The sequence below is a fragment of the Mya arenaria genome, chromosome 6 (assembly GCF_026914265.1).
Source record: "Mya arenaria isolate MELC-2E11 chromosome 6, ASM2691426v1".
In the NCBI taxonomy this organism is placed as follows: Eukaryota; Metazoa; Mollusca; class Bivalvia; order Myida; family Myidae; genus Mya; species Mya arenaria.
The window spans coordinates 25,877,172-25,894,176 of NC_069127.1; the positions used below are offsets into that span (position 1 = coordinate 25,877,172).

At 36.0% G+C, this 17,005-nt stretch overlaps 1 protein-coding gene and 1 non-coding gene across 2 annotated transcripts in view; one reads left to right on the top strand and one right to left on the bottom strand.

The window, feature by feature from the left end:
- On the bottom strand, positions 1–71 carry Trnag-ccc (transfer RNA glycine (anticodon CCC)). The gene has a single exon. It is a non-coding gene; the product is annotated as a tRNA-Gly (tRNA).
- Positions 72–338: 267 nt separating this feature from the next.
- Positions 339–17,005, top strand: part of LOC128238209 (centrosomal protein of 85 kDa-like) — a 31,370-nt gene continuing 14,703 nt past the window's right edge. Inside the window, exons 1-6 of the mRNA XM_052953867.1 lie at positions 339–493; positions 8,902–8,975; positions 14,155–14,193; positions 14,529–15,595; positions 16,188–16,249; positions 16,695–16,815. Of these exons, the coding sequence (XP_052809827.1) occupies positions 8,930–8,975; positions 14,155–14,193; positions 14,529–15,595; positions 16,188–16,249; positions 16,695–16,815 (1,335 nt within the window). The 5' untranslated portion in view covers positions 339–493; positions 8,902–8,929. The remainder of the gene's footprint in view (positions 494–8,901; positions 8,976–14,154; positions 14,194–14,528; positions 15,596–16,187; positions 16,250–16,694; positions 16,816–17,005) is intronic.

Sequence of the window (17,005 nt, forward strand, 5' to 3'; positions counted from 1 at the left end):
TGCGCCGCCCGGGAATCGAACCCGGGTCGCAAGAATGGGAATCTTGCATGATACCACTACACCAGCGGCGCTATCTGCGTATCTGGCGAATATAATACGACTCTAAACCTAGATTAACCTCGCTTTACCACAGAACATGGAGAGTCACTGAGTGGGACATGGATGTGGAAAACATATTGTAATATTGTTTATAATGTCTGGGATTAATATTAATCCCAGATGATATGGTCATATTTTGTTTGAATAATAAATACATGTATATTCATAGTTTATTTGTCGTACACTTTGGAAAGAAAACAAATAGTTGAAGTTAGCCTAAGATACAGTAGTACCGGAAGTTTGGATAGAAGCGCCACTTCTTCTTGTTTATTCTTGATTTGCATTGTTTGAAACATACTCATAGAACGTGTAGACGTTAAGTCCATGGTGGTACAGCATACGCTTATAAGAATGACCACCTCAATGCGAGTTTCCTGTATAGGATATACTCCTGGTAACGTCTCCATTTGGCATGAACTATGATTATTGTTTATTTTCGGACAATGAAATTATTCGGATATGTCAATAACTTTGTAGAAGTTGGTACCTGCTGATACCTTAGCTTTTTTGAAATGTCGAATAGATCCCTTTGATGTTTATTATGCCCCTTATGATGTCAGTAAAGTTTGTGTGGGGAAGAAGCAGCCACCTGGTAAGCACAGTTGGTTTGACTACTGTTCCTTCAGTTGTGGGTATGAGCCACACATTGGGCGCACTGTACCTCCAAGAGTGAAGTGTGTGTCACCTAAAACCAGAGTTCCTGTTAGATTAATCAGTTTCAGTGTTTTACTACTGCTCTCAGGTTTACTTTATCAACTTTAAAAGACTTCTGCATGATTGTTACAAAAATATACTTCAATGTTTCCGAAATAACTAGGCGCATTAATGGGCATTCTAGAAAGCTTTATAGGGATACTAGTGTTCACACTTAACTGTGTATGAGCGGGGTATATCGTGTGTGAGGGGGAGGGTTTTGGTTAGCTGGAGAGGGGAGTAGTCCAAATAATTGTATGTTGACGGATTTTTTTTTACAATTTTCAATATATCATTATATGGCAAATCCTTCACGTACAATTTGATTTGTACCAAAAGTGGGTAGTTATTCCGATCGGGATTCCAGGTTAAAGCATATTGTGTTTATACAATTTTATAAAAACAAGAAATATGACCAGATAATGTAATTTTATATTAGTTACAGTACACTCAACGAGTTAGACCCACTTTCCTCGCTCACTCCGAGGGATAAAGTCGGTGATCGCGGGTTTCCTCCGAGGGTAAAACTGTTGCCCTCGCTAAAATTCCCCCGAGTTCCTCCGAGTGGCTGGCTTACCGCCGAGTTTAATATGAACGATAGTGTTGAGAATCGTCCGATTTTATGATCCCGCAGCGGAACTCCGAGTCTAATCAGATAAGCAAGAAATCATTCTTGTTTAGAAGTTATTTATTTTTATGCTTATGCACATTGTTAAGCGTAAAAGATTCTTACATGTACCAACGTTTAATTTGTATTTATGTCCGTAAACGCCAATTGAATATTGTCTTGAATTATGAACATTGAATCATTAAAGTATATCCACTAAGTTATTGCATCATAAAGCAGCCGACTATTTACACGATTCTGAACCATGACCTCTGACGTCAAGCGCGTGATCAATACAATGTAGAATATACTATGTATTATTGGTGGTTAAAAACAGGGATGATAAAATTCCGGATTAATCCGGAATTCCGGATTTAAGGCCTCACGATTCGATTTTGAGATTAATGTAAATCCGTTGAGTTTTTTTCTAGGGGGGGAGGGGTACAGGGAGCGATTCGAGCTCAGTTCGAACAATATGGGTACGAAAGGTGAGTTTTCCGGAAGTGTAAAGCCGGAAATTAACGAACCTATTTACGTCCTTGCAATCGAGCTATATGATTGGTTAAGATAGCATCCGGTGATTACGGAAATTACCGATGGGACTAGAAGACAGTATCCGGATGGTCGTATCCGGATATGACAGACGACGAAGACGAATTGGAAAATTGAAAAAAAAACAACCACCACCAACTTCTAAAAACATCGAATCGCCGATTTTAAGGGTATATTTGCCATTTATTGTTAAGTGAAATTCCCGAAACGTTTATTTTTAAGTAAATAGAAAGTGAACAAACTGAGAATGAATTTTGCACATGTAGCATTATTTCGGACATCCCGATTCGGATTGTGTCATAATAATCGATTTTTATTTGGCCGATTGAAGTTTACGCTGTAAACCGTTTCTTTATTATTCTCATGTTTGAAGCATTGTTCTCAATAAGAAGTGGTGTTGACCATAATGGGAGGTTAAAGTGAAAATTGGTTTGGTTCAAATTAAAAAAAAAAACATGAAGAAATATTTTGTAGTAGTAAAATAAATTACGTGGAGGCAGTCATTTTATTTTCTATTTGAGACAGTTCAACAAAACTTCTTGAGGAGAATTAAATTCTATAGTTGTAATTTGTATTTCCCCATCCAGGTATGATGATGGATACAAAAGTCAGGGATAAAAGACACCTCAGCCAGTGCATCCAGTTGTTCCTGTCAATGACTGACAATTCAATCCAGAGGCCATGATACTTGGACTTATGGCTGAACTATTTGGACTAATGGCTGAACATGCTCCCTGGCACCACAGTAGTAGTGACACTTGCCAAGATACAAAAGCTCTCAGCGAATTAAAACTTCAAAGGTTTACAGCATCATACAAGATGACTTACGGAGTGGCTAGCCATTTCAATGATGAACATGTGTAGGAGTTAATGGATCTCGGTTTTGTTTCAACTAAGACAAGTCAACAAACACAAACAATGAGAAAACTGTTGCAGCTTTTTTTCTGCTATAGAGAAAGAAATAGTGTTGAGACATTTGGCCTCCTTAAAAATCACAAGGGCTGATTCTAAATCAATTTTCATAGAATTTGAAAGCCTGTCGAGAGACTTGAACTGCCGTGGGACAATCTAGTTTGTGTGCTGCTGGACTCATGTAACACCATGAGGGGGAAAAATCTGGCTTGAGGACCAGAATACATCAATGTCCACCATGTCCACAACGGCTATGCTGCCAAAGCATTTAAGTACCGTTTGGATATTAATTTGAATCATATATATAATAATTAATAACATTATATTCTCATCAAATGTGCAGAAAATTGAATAAATACTCTAATGATACATAAAAATTGAATAAATACCACTTTTACAATGAACATTTGCAAGCATGATAATTGATATGTTGTTTATTATTATAAATCAAACATCCCACAGTGTAGACTGTTCATACACAGGCATTTGATCATAGCCAGTTGAGTTTTATGGGAAGTGGACAACTGAACCAAAATGTCAGGTACTTGTCTAATGCCTGTGACTTCAGGTAAAAAAAGTAAATTTAACTTTGTTTAAAGACAAAGGTGTTAAACTTCACTGCTAAGATTCTTGATAATTGTTCTGATTGTGGATGTCTCGTGTTGAACATGATTATATCTACCAAACCGAAAGGTGTACTCCTTGAACACCTTTCTAAGGCAAAAAAGGGTATTAGAATCCCTGAAATATGGAAAGCTTCGGGGGGGCTTCGCCCCCCCCTTGTCCGCCCACAAGGGCTCTGCCCTGGACCCATCGGGACCCTTAAGCGGCCCCCTGAACCCCACGCAGACATTTTCAGGATTGGCAACTTGGCTCTGTTATCATCCCTGTAAAAATAGCTATGACGTTTCATGGAATTTTCCACAGAAAACGAGGCATGAAGGCCTTCAAAACCATGCGCTGTGAACTTGGAACGCATGTTTGACCTCCTGATTTTCTGAAAATGTGTAACCTAGAATTTCTCGGAAGAAATATGTTTATCAGTCATTAGCAAAAACATGTTTATAAGATGCATGTGCAACTAGTGAAATACGACTGCATTCTTGTGGTAAGCTAACTTAATGCAAAACGGGCAGAGGAAAAAGAATAATAGCAATTTACTGGAGCCGTCGTAATCGGTTGAAAATTTTAATAAAATAAATATAACTTTAGTGTAGATTCTTATCTAGTGTCCGCAGAGTTTCGCGGAGTTAACCCCTCCGAGGAACGCCGAGTTCATTATTCTTCGGTCGACTGATCACCCTCCGAGGGCCTTAATTTCAAACTCCGAGGAATGCGGACAGTCGATAAAATCATTTTGTTGTCCGCGATAGCAAGAATCCGCTGAGGGAAACGGAAAGTGGGTCTAACTCGTTGAGTGTACTGTACACAAAAAAATAAATATCCAACGAATAATTATGAGTTTGATGTGTTTTTTTCATGTCATACTGTTAAAACATAACCATGTACATACATGAAGGGCACCTGCAAGGCTTCGGTTTACAGTTTTACAACACCTCTGAGGTGGCTGAGTTGTTATGATTGTATTTATGACGTCTATCTCGAAGAGTGCCAGAGATGGCCCAAGTTGTTACGATTGGCATAATTGTTGTCTGTGTCAGTCAAGTTTCGTTTTATTGGCAAGGTAAATCCCGTGTTTTAATGCATTTAAAGCCTGTTTTGTGCAAAATATCTTTGCACTTACCAGGTGGTTGAAATTAGCACAAGCCTGCAAGCCCTGCACTGGTAAAATGTCTTTCGGGCTTGCTCTTATTCTGAATTTTATATAGCAGGGCTTGTTCAAAAATTTGATGCCAAGCAATAGTATAATAATTCGGCTTGATGATCCAAAAGACTTATTTCAATGACTAACTTACATGGTTAAATATGTATTTAAACCTTTTTTTATATATTTCAAACATAAAATGCTTCTCTAAGTCTAAATACAATTTCAATATTTTTCAAAACCCCTGTTTTTGCACACACCCGTTTAGACGTTAGGGATTAGAAGAATCCCGTATAACATGTCTATTATTTTAGACTAGAGGTGCTGTAAAAATGCTACTCTTATTACCAGCAAACATTTCATAGTTTGAGCCCCACCCCCTCCGCACACAACGTTTTATATGAAAATTGAAGCATTTGAGGCCCTTTAAGAGCACTCCCCCCTCTCTCTCCGGCTGCCCAACCCCCTGCCCCGCCCTCTTACACAGGATATACCTCCTCATGCACAAAATAGTTTGAACCCTAGCCTAAAAAAAGTGTTTTCCTGTAATTAAAATAGCATTTGAGAGAGTTTCGAACCAGTTCATCAACTTCCCCTCACACACAATATAGAGTGAACCCCAGCCTCCTAAACCCCCCTCTCACGCAATGTTGTATATATATATATATATATATGAAGTGTTTTCAAGTAATTCAACCTGACTAGCATCTTACATTCATGATGCCTATTATTAGATTTATTAATTTTGATTGACAAAAATTGGGAATTCCAATTTTGCCTAGATATGAACAAGAATGCCTAAGATGAAGACAGACAGAAAAGATCAAAAGAAGGTGATTAAGTTTGTTTGTTTAAGAAGACACCAGCTCTTCCATACACAAATTGTTTAGGGTTCCAAATTTGTTATTAAAGGTAAATCAAAATTGTAAACATAAAATTGGTTATTTTATTTTCACATTTGGGAATAAAGAATATAGATGTTATTGCTCCAAATTGGTTAGAAAAAAACATCAGCTTTAGATATCATATAAATCTGGACCAATAAAGGTGCCTGGAATTGCTGTGCTGCATTCACCGTCGTGTGAACAACAAGGTGTAAATGTTGGTCTAAAACTAGGTCACTATGTCAGGTGTTGGACTATAAGTATCTATCATGTATTTCTGGTATAAATGGAAAAATCCGACCCTAGGGATGCGTGTAAGCGAGGTAACAAGCTTGCCGATTTACTGGCCACGCAGCATGCCTGATAGTTGAAATTTTCGATCCAGACTGGAAACACATGATTGATTTTTTTTCTTGCATATCTAAAATTATCACTTTGTGGAAAAATTGACAAAGAAGACACACTTTTGTACATTTCACTAAAAAGTGTTCAAGACGTTGTATACTGACGTCATAAATTGCAGTAATTTTTAATCACATAAAATATTTCCTCTAAAAATCACGTTTTTACGATTGTTATTTTCAATTTTAATTAAAAGTCTAGCAGACTTATATATTTTATGGCGCTTTATTGAAATGGTATTATTCACTTTTCATAAACCATACAATAAAAAAATAAGAAGTGGCGCGTTGTTGCGCGTGCCTCATCTAAGTAACATGGCAGGTGTAAGACAGGTGTTCCAGCACTGGTCATATGACCGGAAACACTCGTCCGGTTTGCAAGTAAATGCTTGTCAACACTGTAGAGGCTGCATTTTACTCAATGAAACTTGGCCTGAATGTTTGTCTTTAAAAATCTATGTACATGTAATATTTGATTAAAGGTGATGTCTAGTCAAAAACTAGATCACTTTGTCATGAAACTTGGTGAAAATGTTTCTTATCTTGCTGTCATGGGATTGATTATGTTTAATTCAAATAGTAATTATACAGAACCTTTTTCAGCAGTTATTTTTTTGCAATTATTTTCACCGCCGGTGTCTTGCTAATTGGGAAAATGGTCAACCTTGGGGAAAATATGAAATCAGGCCACAACAACTAACATAATAACAAATATACATGTTTCCACTATTTTATGCTTACATTATGCTGTGTTTTAGAGCTAGTTTTGTCAAGATGTAGTTTATTTTTCAAGAAATTCATTCCATAAACATTGTCTGCATTTATCAAATTTGGAAAAAATTATGAATTTTTGGGGGAAATGGATATTTTTCCGCAAGGGGAAACAGCCTTTACTTTTAAGCCTTTAGAAGGCACTAATTTGCACCAAAATAAATCACTGTTCAGTCAGTATGATTAATCCCTGAACCTGTTTTAAATGGATGTAATATATACTGCCGATGATGATACTTATCTTTTTGAGAGTAGATGGCTTAATAGTTGAGAACTAGATTAAGATTTGTTCCGATGATCCATTAAAATGGAAAATCAATTGAAGAGGTCAACATCGGCAACAATCGATATTGGTTTTGTCGTAATGAATTATTGATAATCCTCAAGATATGTTATTCCACAAAAACAGATACTTTCCTTAAAGCTCTTGCTGATAAAAAAAATCTTCCATTCAAGACCTAGCAATTGCTCTATTTAATCAAGGCTTAGATGAATTAAACTATAACGTATTGTAATAGACAAGTGTGGAAAAAGATAATAAGAATGAAGTGATAAAGGAAATGAAGCTCAAATGCAAAGGAGTGATTCAGATTAGACAATATATTTCATTGTATGCATGAAAATATTTGATTATTTATTGAACATTATTCAGTTTTTAATTTCTGATAATCAATACGGTAGTAAAAAAAAGTTCTGATTCCCAAGACTATTAAGAGCATTACATGTATGTAAATAATATAACATAATGTGGGCTGATTTTATACCTACATCATGATACATATACTTATTTGAAAAGGTACTAAATTTGAAACAGATTCTTCAAGGAGAAACAGCATATTATGTACAGTATAAAAAACTATAAATAATTGGACAAGATACATACTATACATGTATGTACAGTATAGCCATGTCGTAAGGCAGAGACGGTATTCATAAAACATTCCTAAGTCATTTTCTTAAGTATTTGACTTATCATATGTTATAATCACTTCATAATATTTATCTGAAATACTTTTGATTCATTGATTTGATTCAAAATACATACCTTTTTATGTAATTTGGCGTAAATTTGAAATTTTAGGAAATTAACTGAAGTTAAGAAATGACTTGAGATGTTTTACGAATAAATTATTCTTCCAAACTGTTCTAATTAGAAATTATAGATTCATCTGGAAGCCTCAGTTGGCAAATTACAAAACCTATCTGGTCTAGAAATCTTGAAGAATATTCATTATTACAAGATTTCAATGACTTAGTCCACAAAGTCCTTCTTTTATTGTGGTCATTTTTGATAAGCATAGGTCATGTTTGTTGTAGCCAGTATACATTATTGACTTTGACGGGATTATATTTACCGATTATCATAATCGCCTTCATTGTATGTAACAACATAATGGTTTGACTTAATGTATTATGCGAAGTTTGTTGTCAAAAATCTCGGCATTATGATATTGTTAAATTGGTTGAATTTAAAGTTCAGAAATAATGCATTTAGCATTCTAATGAATATATGAGTGTGAAAAGGCTCAAGTGTACAGCAGGGGGTTATTGTATTTGAAAACACTTATTTGTCGTTATGAAAGAGTGTACTTATGAAAAATACTCAAGTGAGATTGTATTGTCACTAGAGATAAGAAGATAAAAACTATTGATTAATTGATTGAGCTGGAAAGTGTCACATTATTACTTGTGTTTTGTTAAAAGCCGCGATGTTGTGCACACCGTGTCAGTTTTAAGAGTCTTAATTTATTGGATTTAAGTTAGAAAAGTGTTTCATAAATAACTGTATTCATTTATGAAGTAAGTGTTGAATCCATGTTTAATAGTGATCATTAAAATTAATGAGATATCCAACTCAGTTGCTAGATCTTCCGCAAGAGATGAGCATGCTGAAATATTTTTTTTGCAAATTAATGTTGTTGTTTGAACAAAATTGTCCTATTCAGACAAGGGAAATAACTTGCATTTAATCCAATGAAGAGTTATATAACTTAGTTTCTGGATGCCCTTAACAACCTTGATGAAGTTTTATATCAATTCATGACATGAGCAGTTAATTATGTAAGCTACATTTCTACATGTATCTATGTAACAAATTATTACCAACATGCAAAAGTAGAAAGGACAACCAAACTTCCTTAGTCCAAAAAGGGTCACAACTTTGATTCAAATGAAAGAGGAGTTTGACAGTTATTATAATGTTGTTGTGTATTTCAGTGTAAACTAGGCGAGTTGGGGTGTCAACATGTCATGGCGGGGCTCAGGAAACCACCTGGACTCAAATGTCCCTGGTAAGATACGCTTGTCTGTCTTTCAAAGACAAATGGTTGAAGTGTTACCATGGTCATCTCGCATAATCTTGAAATTTAAATTTGGAACATACATGTATGATCACAATGACGAGACACAATCATAGGATTTGAGCCAGGTATTTAAATCGTTAGGTGCAACACTAGACAGACAGCATGCTAAGAAAGAAGGAGGGACCTTTTGCACCAATATGACACTGTAGTCAGAATATTGTTTCATGCTTTTGGTAATGACTTAGTCAGAATAGTGTTACATGCATCTGATGATACCGTAGTAGGAACACTGTATCATTCTTCTGGTGATACTGTAGTCAGAATACTGTTTCATGCATCTGGTGATACCGTAGTCAGATTACTGTTACATGCACATGCATCTGGTGATACCGTAGTCTGAATGCTGTTTCATGCTTCTAGTGATACCGTACTTCTGGGGATACCGTCAGAATACTGTTACATGCATCTGTTGATACCGTAGTCAGAAAGCTGTTTCATGCTTCTGGTGATACCGTAGTCGGAAAGCTGTTTCATGCTTCTGGTGATACCATAGTGTGAGTACTGTTTCATGCTTCTGGTGATACCATAGTCTGAATACTGTTTCATGCTTATGGTGATACCGTACTTCTGGTGATACTGTATGCTGTTTCATGCTTTTGGTGATACCGTAGTCTGAATGCTGTTTAATGCTTCTGATGATAACGTAGTCTGAATACTGTTTCATGCTTCTGGTGATACCGTAGTCAGAATACTGTTTCATGCCTCTTGTGATATCGTAGTCTGAATACTGTCTCATGCTTCTGGTGATACCGTTGAAATACTGTATTATGCTTCTGGTGATACCGTAGTCGGAATACTGTTTCATGCTTCTGTTGATACCGTAGTCGGAATACTGTTTCATGTATCTGGTGATTCCCTAGTCAGAATTCTGTAACATTCTTCTAGTGGTACTGTTGTCAGAATACTGTTTCATGCTTTTGGTGATACCGTAGCTAGAAGACTGGTTTCATGCTTCTGGTGATACCCTAGTTAGAATACTATTACATGCTTCTGGTGATACCCTAGTTAGAATACTATTACATGCTTCTGGTGATACCCTAGTTAGAATACTATTACATGCTTCTGGTGATACCCTAGTTAGAATACTATTACATGCTTCTGGTGATACCCTAGTTAGAATACTATTACATGCTTCTGGTGATACCCTAGTTAGAATACTATTACATGCTTCTGGTGATACCCTAGTTAGAATACTATTACATGCTTCTGGTGATACCCTAGTTAGAATACTATTACATGCTTCTGGTGATACCCTAGTTAGAATACTATTACATGCTTCTGGGGATACCCTAGTTAGAATACTATTACATGCTTCTGGGGATACCCTAGTTAGAATACTATTACATGCTTCTGGTGATACCCTAGTTAGAATACTATTACATGCTTCTGGTGATACCCTAGTTAGAATACTATTACATGCTTCTGGTGATACCCTAGTTAGAATACTATTACATGCTTCTGGTGATACCCTAGTTAGAATACTATTACATGCTTCTGGTGATACCCTAGTTAGAATACTATTACATGCTTCTGGTGATACCCTAGTTAGAATACTATCACATGCTTCTGGTGATACCCTAGTTAGAATACTATCACATGCTTCTGGTGATACCCTAGTTAGAATACTATTACATGCTTCTGGGGATACCCTAGTTAGAATACTATTACATGCTTCTGGTGTTATCGAAGTCAGAACACAGTTACATGTTTCGGTTGATACTGTAGTTAAAATAATGTATAATGCTTCTGGTGATACCGTAATCTATTATCAGAATATTGTTACAAGTTTCTGGTGATACTGTAGTCAGAATGCTGTTTCATGCATCTGGTGATACCCTAGTTAGAATACTATTACATGCTTCTGGTGATACCCTAGTTAGAATACTATTACATGCTTCTGGTGATACCCTAGTTAGAATACTATTACATGCTTCTGGTGATACCCTAGTTAGAATACTATTACATGCTTCTGGTGATACCCTAGTTAGAATACTATCACATGCTTCTGGTGATACCCTAGTTAGAATACTATCACATGCTTCTGGTGATACCCTAGTTAGAATACTATTACATGCTTCTGGTGATACCCTAGTTAGAATACTATTACATGCTTCTGGTGATACCCTAGTTAGAATACTATTACATGCTTCTGGTGATACCCTAGTTAGAATACTATTACATGCTTCTGGTGATACCCTAGTTAGAATACTATTACATGCTTCTGGTGATACCCTAGTTAGAATACTATTACATGCTTCTGGTGATACCCTAGTTAGAATACTATCACATGCTTCTGGTGATACCCTAGTTAGAATACTATCACATGCTTCTGGGGATACCCTAGTTAGAATACTATTACATGCTTCTGGTGTTATCGAAGTCAGAACACAGTTACATGTTTCGGTTGATACTGTAGTTAAAATAATGTATAATGCTTCTGGTGATACCGTAATCTATTATCAGAATATTGTTACAAGTTTCTGGTGATACTGTAGTCAGAATGCTGTTTCATGCATCTGGTGATACTTTAGTCCAAATACTGTTTCATGCTTCTGGTGATACTGTAGTCAGAATAGTGTTTCATGCTTCTGGTGATAGAACACTTGTTTCATGCTTCTGGTGATACCAAATAGTCAGAATACTGTTTCATGCATTTGGCAATACTGTATTCAGAATACGGTTTTATGCTTCTGGTGATACCGTAGTCAGAATGCTGTTTCATGCATCTGGTAATACTGTAGTCAGAATGCTGTTTCATGTAATGTATCTGGTGATACCGTAGTCAGAATACTGTTTCATGCTTCTGGTGATACTGTAGTCAGAATAGTGTTTCATGCTTCTGGTGATACCGTAGTCAGAATACTGTTTCATGCTTCTGGTGATACTGTAGTCAGAATAGTGTTTCATGCTTCTGGTGATAGAACACTTGTTTCATGCTTCTGGTGATACCAAATAGTCAGAATACTGTTTCATGCATTTGGTAATACTGTATTCAGAATACGGTTTTATGCTTCTGGTGATACTGTAGTCAGAACGCTGTTTCATGTAATGTATCTGGTGATACCGTAGTCAGAATACTGTTTCATGCTTCTGGTGATACCCTAATCAGAATGCTGTTTCATGCTTCTGGTGATGCTGTTGTCAGAATACTGTTTCATGCTGCTGGAGATACAGTAGTCAGAATACTGTTTCATGCATCTGGTGATACTGAAGTCAGAATTGTTTCATGCTTCTGGTGATGCTGTAGTCATAATACTGTTTCATGCTTCTGGTGATATCCTAGTCAGAAAACTGTTTCATGCTTCAGGTGCTAACGTAGTCAAAATTATATATCATGCTTCTGGTGATACCGTAGTCAGAATATTGTTTCATTCTTCTATTATACCATTGCTGTTAATTCATAGATAGCCTGATTAAAGCTAATTAGAATACTTGATTTATCATTTGGAATGTAAACAAAGATCATAACTCTGATAAATAGATGCCATCCTATCTTGTGATTTGAAATTTGAGATAGTCATGCATTTGTATTCTATTATGTTTTGTTTTCTGGGTCGTGTTTGGAGGTAAATATTGTAATAAAATCAAAGTTTGGAATGCAAGGTTAATTTTGAAAAGTTTAAAATTTGAAATACATATAATTTCCAATAGATGTTAGTTGCATTTTATGATGGTAGTAATGAAGTTTAAAATATGTCAAGGTATTGAATATTTTGAGTATGGTGCTAAAGTTTGCCATTGTTAAATATCAGGATGGAAAAATAAGGAAAATAATCATTGTGAACAACAATGGTGAGTGTAGAATACTAGTTGAAATTATATTCAATTACAATTTAGGGTAAAGCTTTTAGAAGGGTGCTGCACCCTTTTTTTCATGTAGCGCTCTTATGGAGACCAACATTGGCACCCACCTGCCTTCATAGATTTCTTTTATCAGAATAATAGGATTTTGGCATCAATGCCTTCCATTCAGTCATATAAGTTATACACAATACAACACATTTCGCTTTTAGCCATAATACATCAATTTTCGAATGTAAATTTATGTGAAAACGCGATCTTCTCTTTTGTCAGCAGTCTTGTATCACTAATGTTCAGACATAAAATATGCAAAACATTAAACAAATATACCAAAGCAATTAATCTGTGAGAGTGCAGCTTTAAGACTTTCAAATATTTCTTCTGTTTTGATTGAAAAATATAAACTGTTTATAAATACATACAAACTTGACAATAAATACATACAAACTTGACATTTAAGTCAAAACCTATTATTTCTCCAATTAAACATAATCCCTAACATTTTCTGTCTGAGATTCATAATGTTCAAGTTCTCTACAGTTGGATAAAATGTGTCCGTTTCACCTCTGAGACTGCAACACCCTGACCTTTTTAAAACTTGGCTCAAACCTTACATGTGTTGTTATTAAAGGTCATTTTGTAATTTTTTGTTTGATGATTTAAGTTGGGAACAGTTGCCATGTGAAAGTTGCTAAATGCTAACATGAAATACCCATGTGTTTTTCTCATCATTTCTCATCATTTCAGGAATCATGGAATTGGGCTAGTGCCATTCTAATTGAGGGGGAAATGCGTCATTTTCTCTAAAGTTGTTAATTAATAAGAATACTTCAAAAAAAGACAGAAAAGATAGAATGATATAATGTGATTAAGTTTGTTTCTATAAAAACACACACACATTTTCTTCCATACAGAATGGTTTTGGGGTCCATTTTAATTTCTAAAACTGATTGTTTTTTTGTTTTGTTAAAAATATCATATTTCATTTTCAATTTTGGAATAAAGTATATTTTTAAGCATTGTAAATGGGGGGGGGGGGGGGGGGGGGGAATTGACACAAAATTTGTCAGAAAGAAACACACGTAATACCTTTAATACCCTTAATACTAAATTGTTAATCACAATTGATATCTTGGTTAGTAAAAAAAATGTGTTTTGGTAAACCAGGGGAAAAGTTTTGCTATTAAAAGAAAATAATACAAATTAATGAAAGGTTAGCATCTCTTCGGAGTTCATGTAAATGTATTTATTTAAAAATGTTTTTTCATTTAACATGTATAATAATTTTTTGTCTTGTATGTTCCAGATTACCAGAAGATGTTACAGGGGCGCTCCACCTCCTCAGGTTTGTGGCAATAAAGCTCTATTACACCAATGAAATGTTTATAAAATGGTGGCATTTTTTGGCTATATTTTTCAAAAAAGTGTTTTATGTAACAATTATGTATTTTTATGTATTTTGTGTGATATTTGAATCAGTTTTTTAAGGCTTTTTGCGTTAAGGGATACTGTCTCTTAGTATCCCAAATGTGTTCTTAAGCTTGGTTGCTAAACCTCTACTTCAGATTTGTGTCAATGTTTCAAATAAGACATGAAATTAGATAGGTCCATATACAAGTAAATAAATAATCGTACTTCAGCAAGGTATATACATTTTATGTTTGTGTTATAACATTGCAGGATGGAGCAGTACCCAGCCATCATTTTCCTCATACTCGAGCAGATTTCCTGGGGCCTCATCGGGCAGCTTCCTGAACTCTCGAAACAACCCCGGCTACTCACACACGAGCCAACAGGCTGGATACTCGAGCACCTACCAGCCTGGCAAGTATGGGGTGCCCGTCGATCCATCGTTCAACACCACTGCAACTTCAGCAGCTAATTATAGAACGCTCACTACTGATGAGAGCTCAGCGAGACAAAATAATGGGTATGATGATAAGACATATGGCTATGTAGGTCGCGAGTTTGACCTTGAGCCTTATAGGAGTGCTTCCCACAGAGTTACGGATTACGCGAGTGATAGTGGTTACGGGTTGAGTGCTGGTCAGGGTCATGCCAGACAAACAGACTATTCTAGTGATTCGGGTAGAGGGCATTTAAGTCGACCATCTACGACAGAATATTCTAGTGATGGCGGGATGAAATATAGACATCGACGGCAAAAGTCTGGTGAATTTGATCTGGAAATCCCTAGTCTTGATTCTTCTCACAGTCCGACACGATCTCAGAACGATGACCTTTTCACTTCACCTGCAAAAAGTCATGTAACTGTATCAGAATTTGAGAGATTCACTAAAAATCAGGGTAACTATGACAGCGATGGCCACTCTGAGCACTACAATCATATAAAACACTTGTCCCGAAGTGAGCCAAATTTAGACAATCATACTAACCATAAAAATCATTCATCCAGAAATTCAAGAACTAATCAAAATGGAGATGGAAGAGTATCTCATCATGACTCTGACCATGACCTTCATAACAGTAGCAATGAGAAACCTCAGGACGAAAATGATGACGATTTTAGGGCGAACTTTGCATCGCCGCCATTGTTTCAAGGAAACATGGCAGACATTACCATGGCCAACCCCAAAAAGCACCAAGGAGGTAGGGGTCGTGCCAGTGACCTCACAAAGTGGCAGCAAGGTCAAAGGTCATCGAGGAGTCCAACACGGGAAGAACACGACAACCATGATAGGCTGACCTTGAAACCTCCACATGGTAAAGGACACCATAGGGAGCAGGTCAGTGCTTTAAACGCAAATAAAAATGATAAATGTATTGCTTGCAAATGACCTGAGGCTGCGTTCATGAAGTTTTAGTGAACATTGCTGAATGTTTGACAATGAATATGTTAAATATATGTATTTGGACCTTTTTTCTTTTTGGCGTAAAAACATTGTTACCCTTCATTAAATTCATTTGATTCTTTATTTGACCCTAGTTAAAAAAAACAGTGGTCAAAATAAACCCAAGCCTGCAAGCCCTGCACTGGTAAAATGGTTTGTGGGATTGCTCTATCTAATATTATATAACATGGCTTGTAACATTGAACATTTTTTATGCAAATTATTAATGTAAGAATTCAGGCTTGTTCATTGAGATGTAATTCAGATAAGTGAAAAACAATAACAGTTGGCTCTCTTACTTGTTCGAAGTTCAGATTTTACAAATTTGAGTTCGTTTCAGTTGTAAGAGATTGTATGGATTTGGGCTTGCAGCTCGATTGCTTGTCCAAATTGTAATTTTAAATACTGCAATAAGTAAAATGAGGTGTGGAAATCTGCAGTCTAATGTTGTCTGACAAAGGACTTATGAATGATTTTGTATTTTTAGAAGACGTTAAGAGATTATGACTACGACCCTCGTACACAGGCTGACCTCTTGCACCAGCAAGAGTAAGTAACGCTTTTGTTGTAAGATATCAATGTGTTATTACAAGTCTCAGAGCTACAGATAACTTTTAACTAGAGTACTTGTACGCCCGAATGTTATTTTGTTAAGTGTATTGTACGCCCTAATGTAATTTTCTTAAGTGTATTGTACGCCCTAATGTAATTTTCTTAAGTGTATTGTACACCTTGGTTTCATTCAATAAAGTCCCAACCTAAATATTTTTGGGGTTAATAAATGATTATTACTAAACAAAAACCATATATGTCAATATTGTTTTAACAATGTTACACGGTTCACTTGTCCTGTGTTACTTTCGTGACGATATGTTCTGTAACAGTAACCACAACCTTATTTGTATTTGGCTGTAAATAATTTTAAGTGTCACAGTGGAAGAAACCACACGGATTCACTTATGGTATAATGAGTTTGAGATCACTTCCATTTCAGTGTTGAGGAGCGATTGCGTGCGCGCGTGGAGCAGCTTGAGGGCGTGGTGAAGGAGTATAAGCGTGGCCATAGGGGCTGGGCAGATGATCCAGGGGTAGGAGGCTCATTCTCACAAATGCAGGTAGGGAGCCTTTAATTAAGTTTATTTTAATGTAGTTTAGCTTGATTTGTGATGTATGGATGATATACAATTTTGTTTTCTTTTATACACCCAATTTTGGCTTGCAAATGTTGATAGGTCTGTCAGAATATATGTTGCTAGGTTGTTAGACCATATCTTGTTTGTTCAAACAGTTGTGAACAGTTTGATA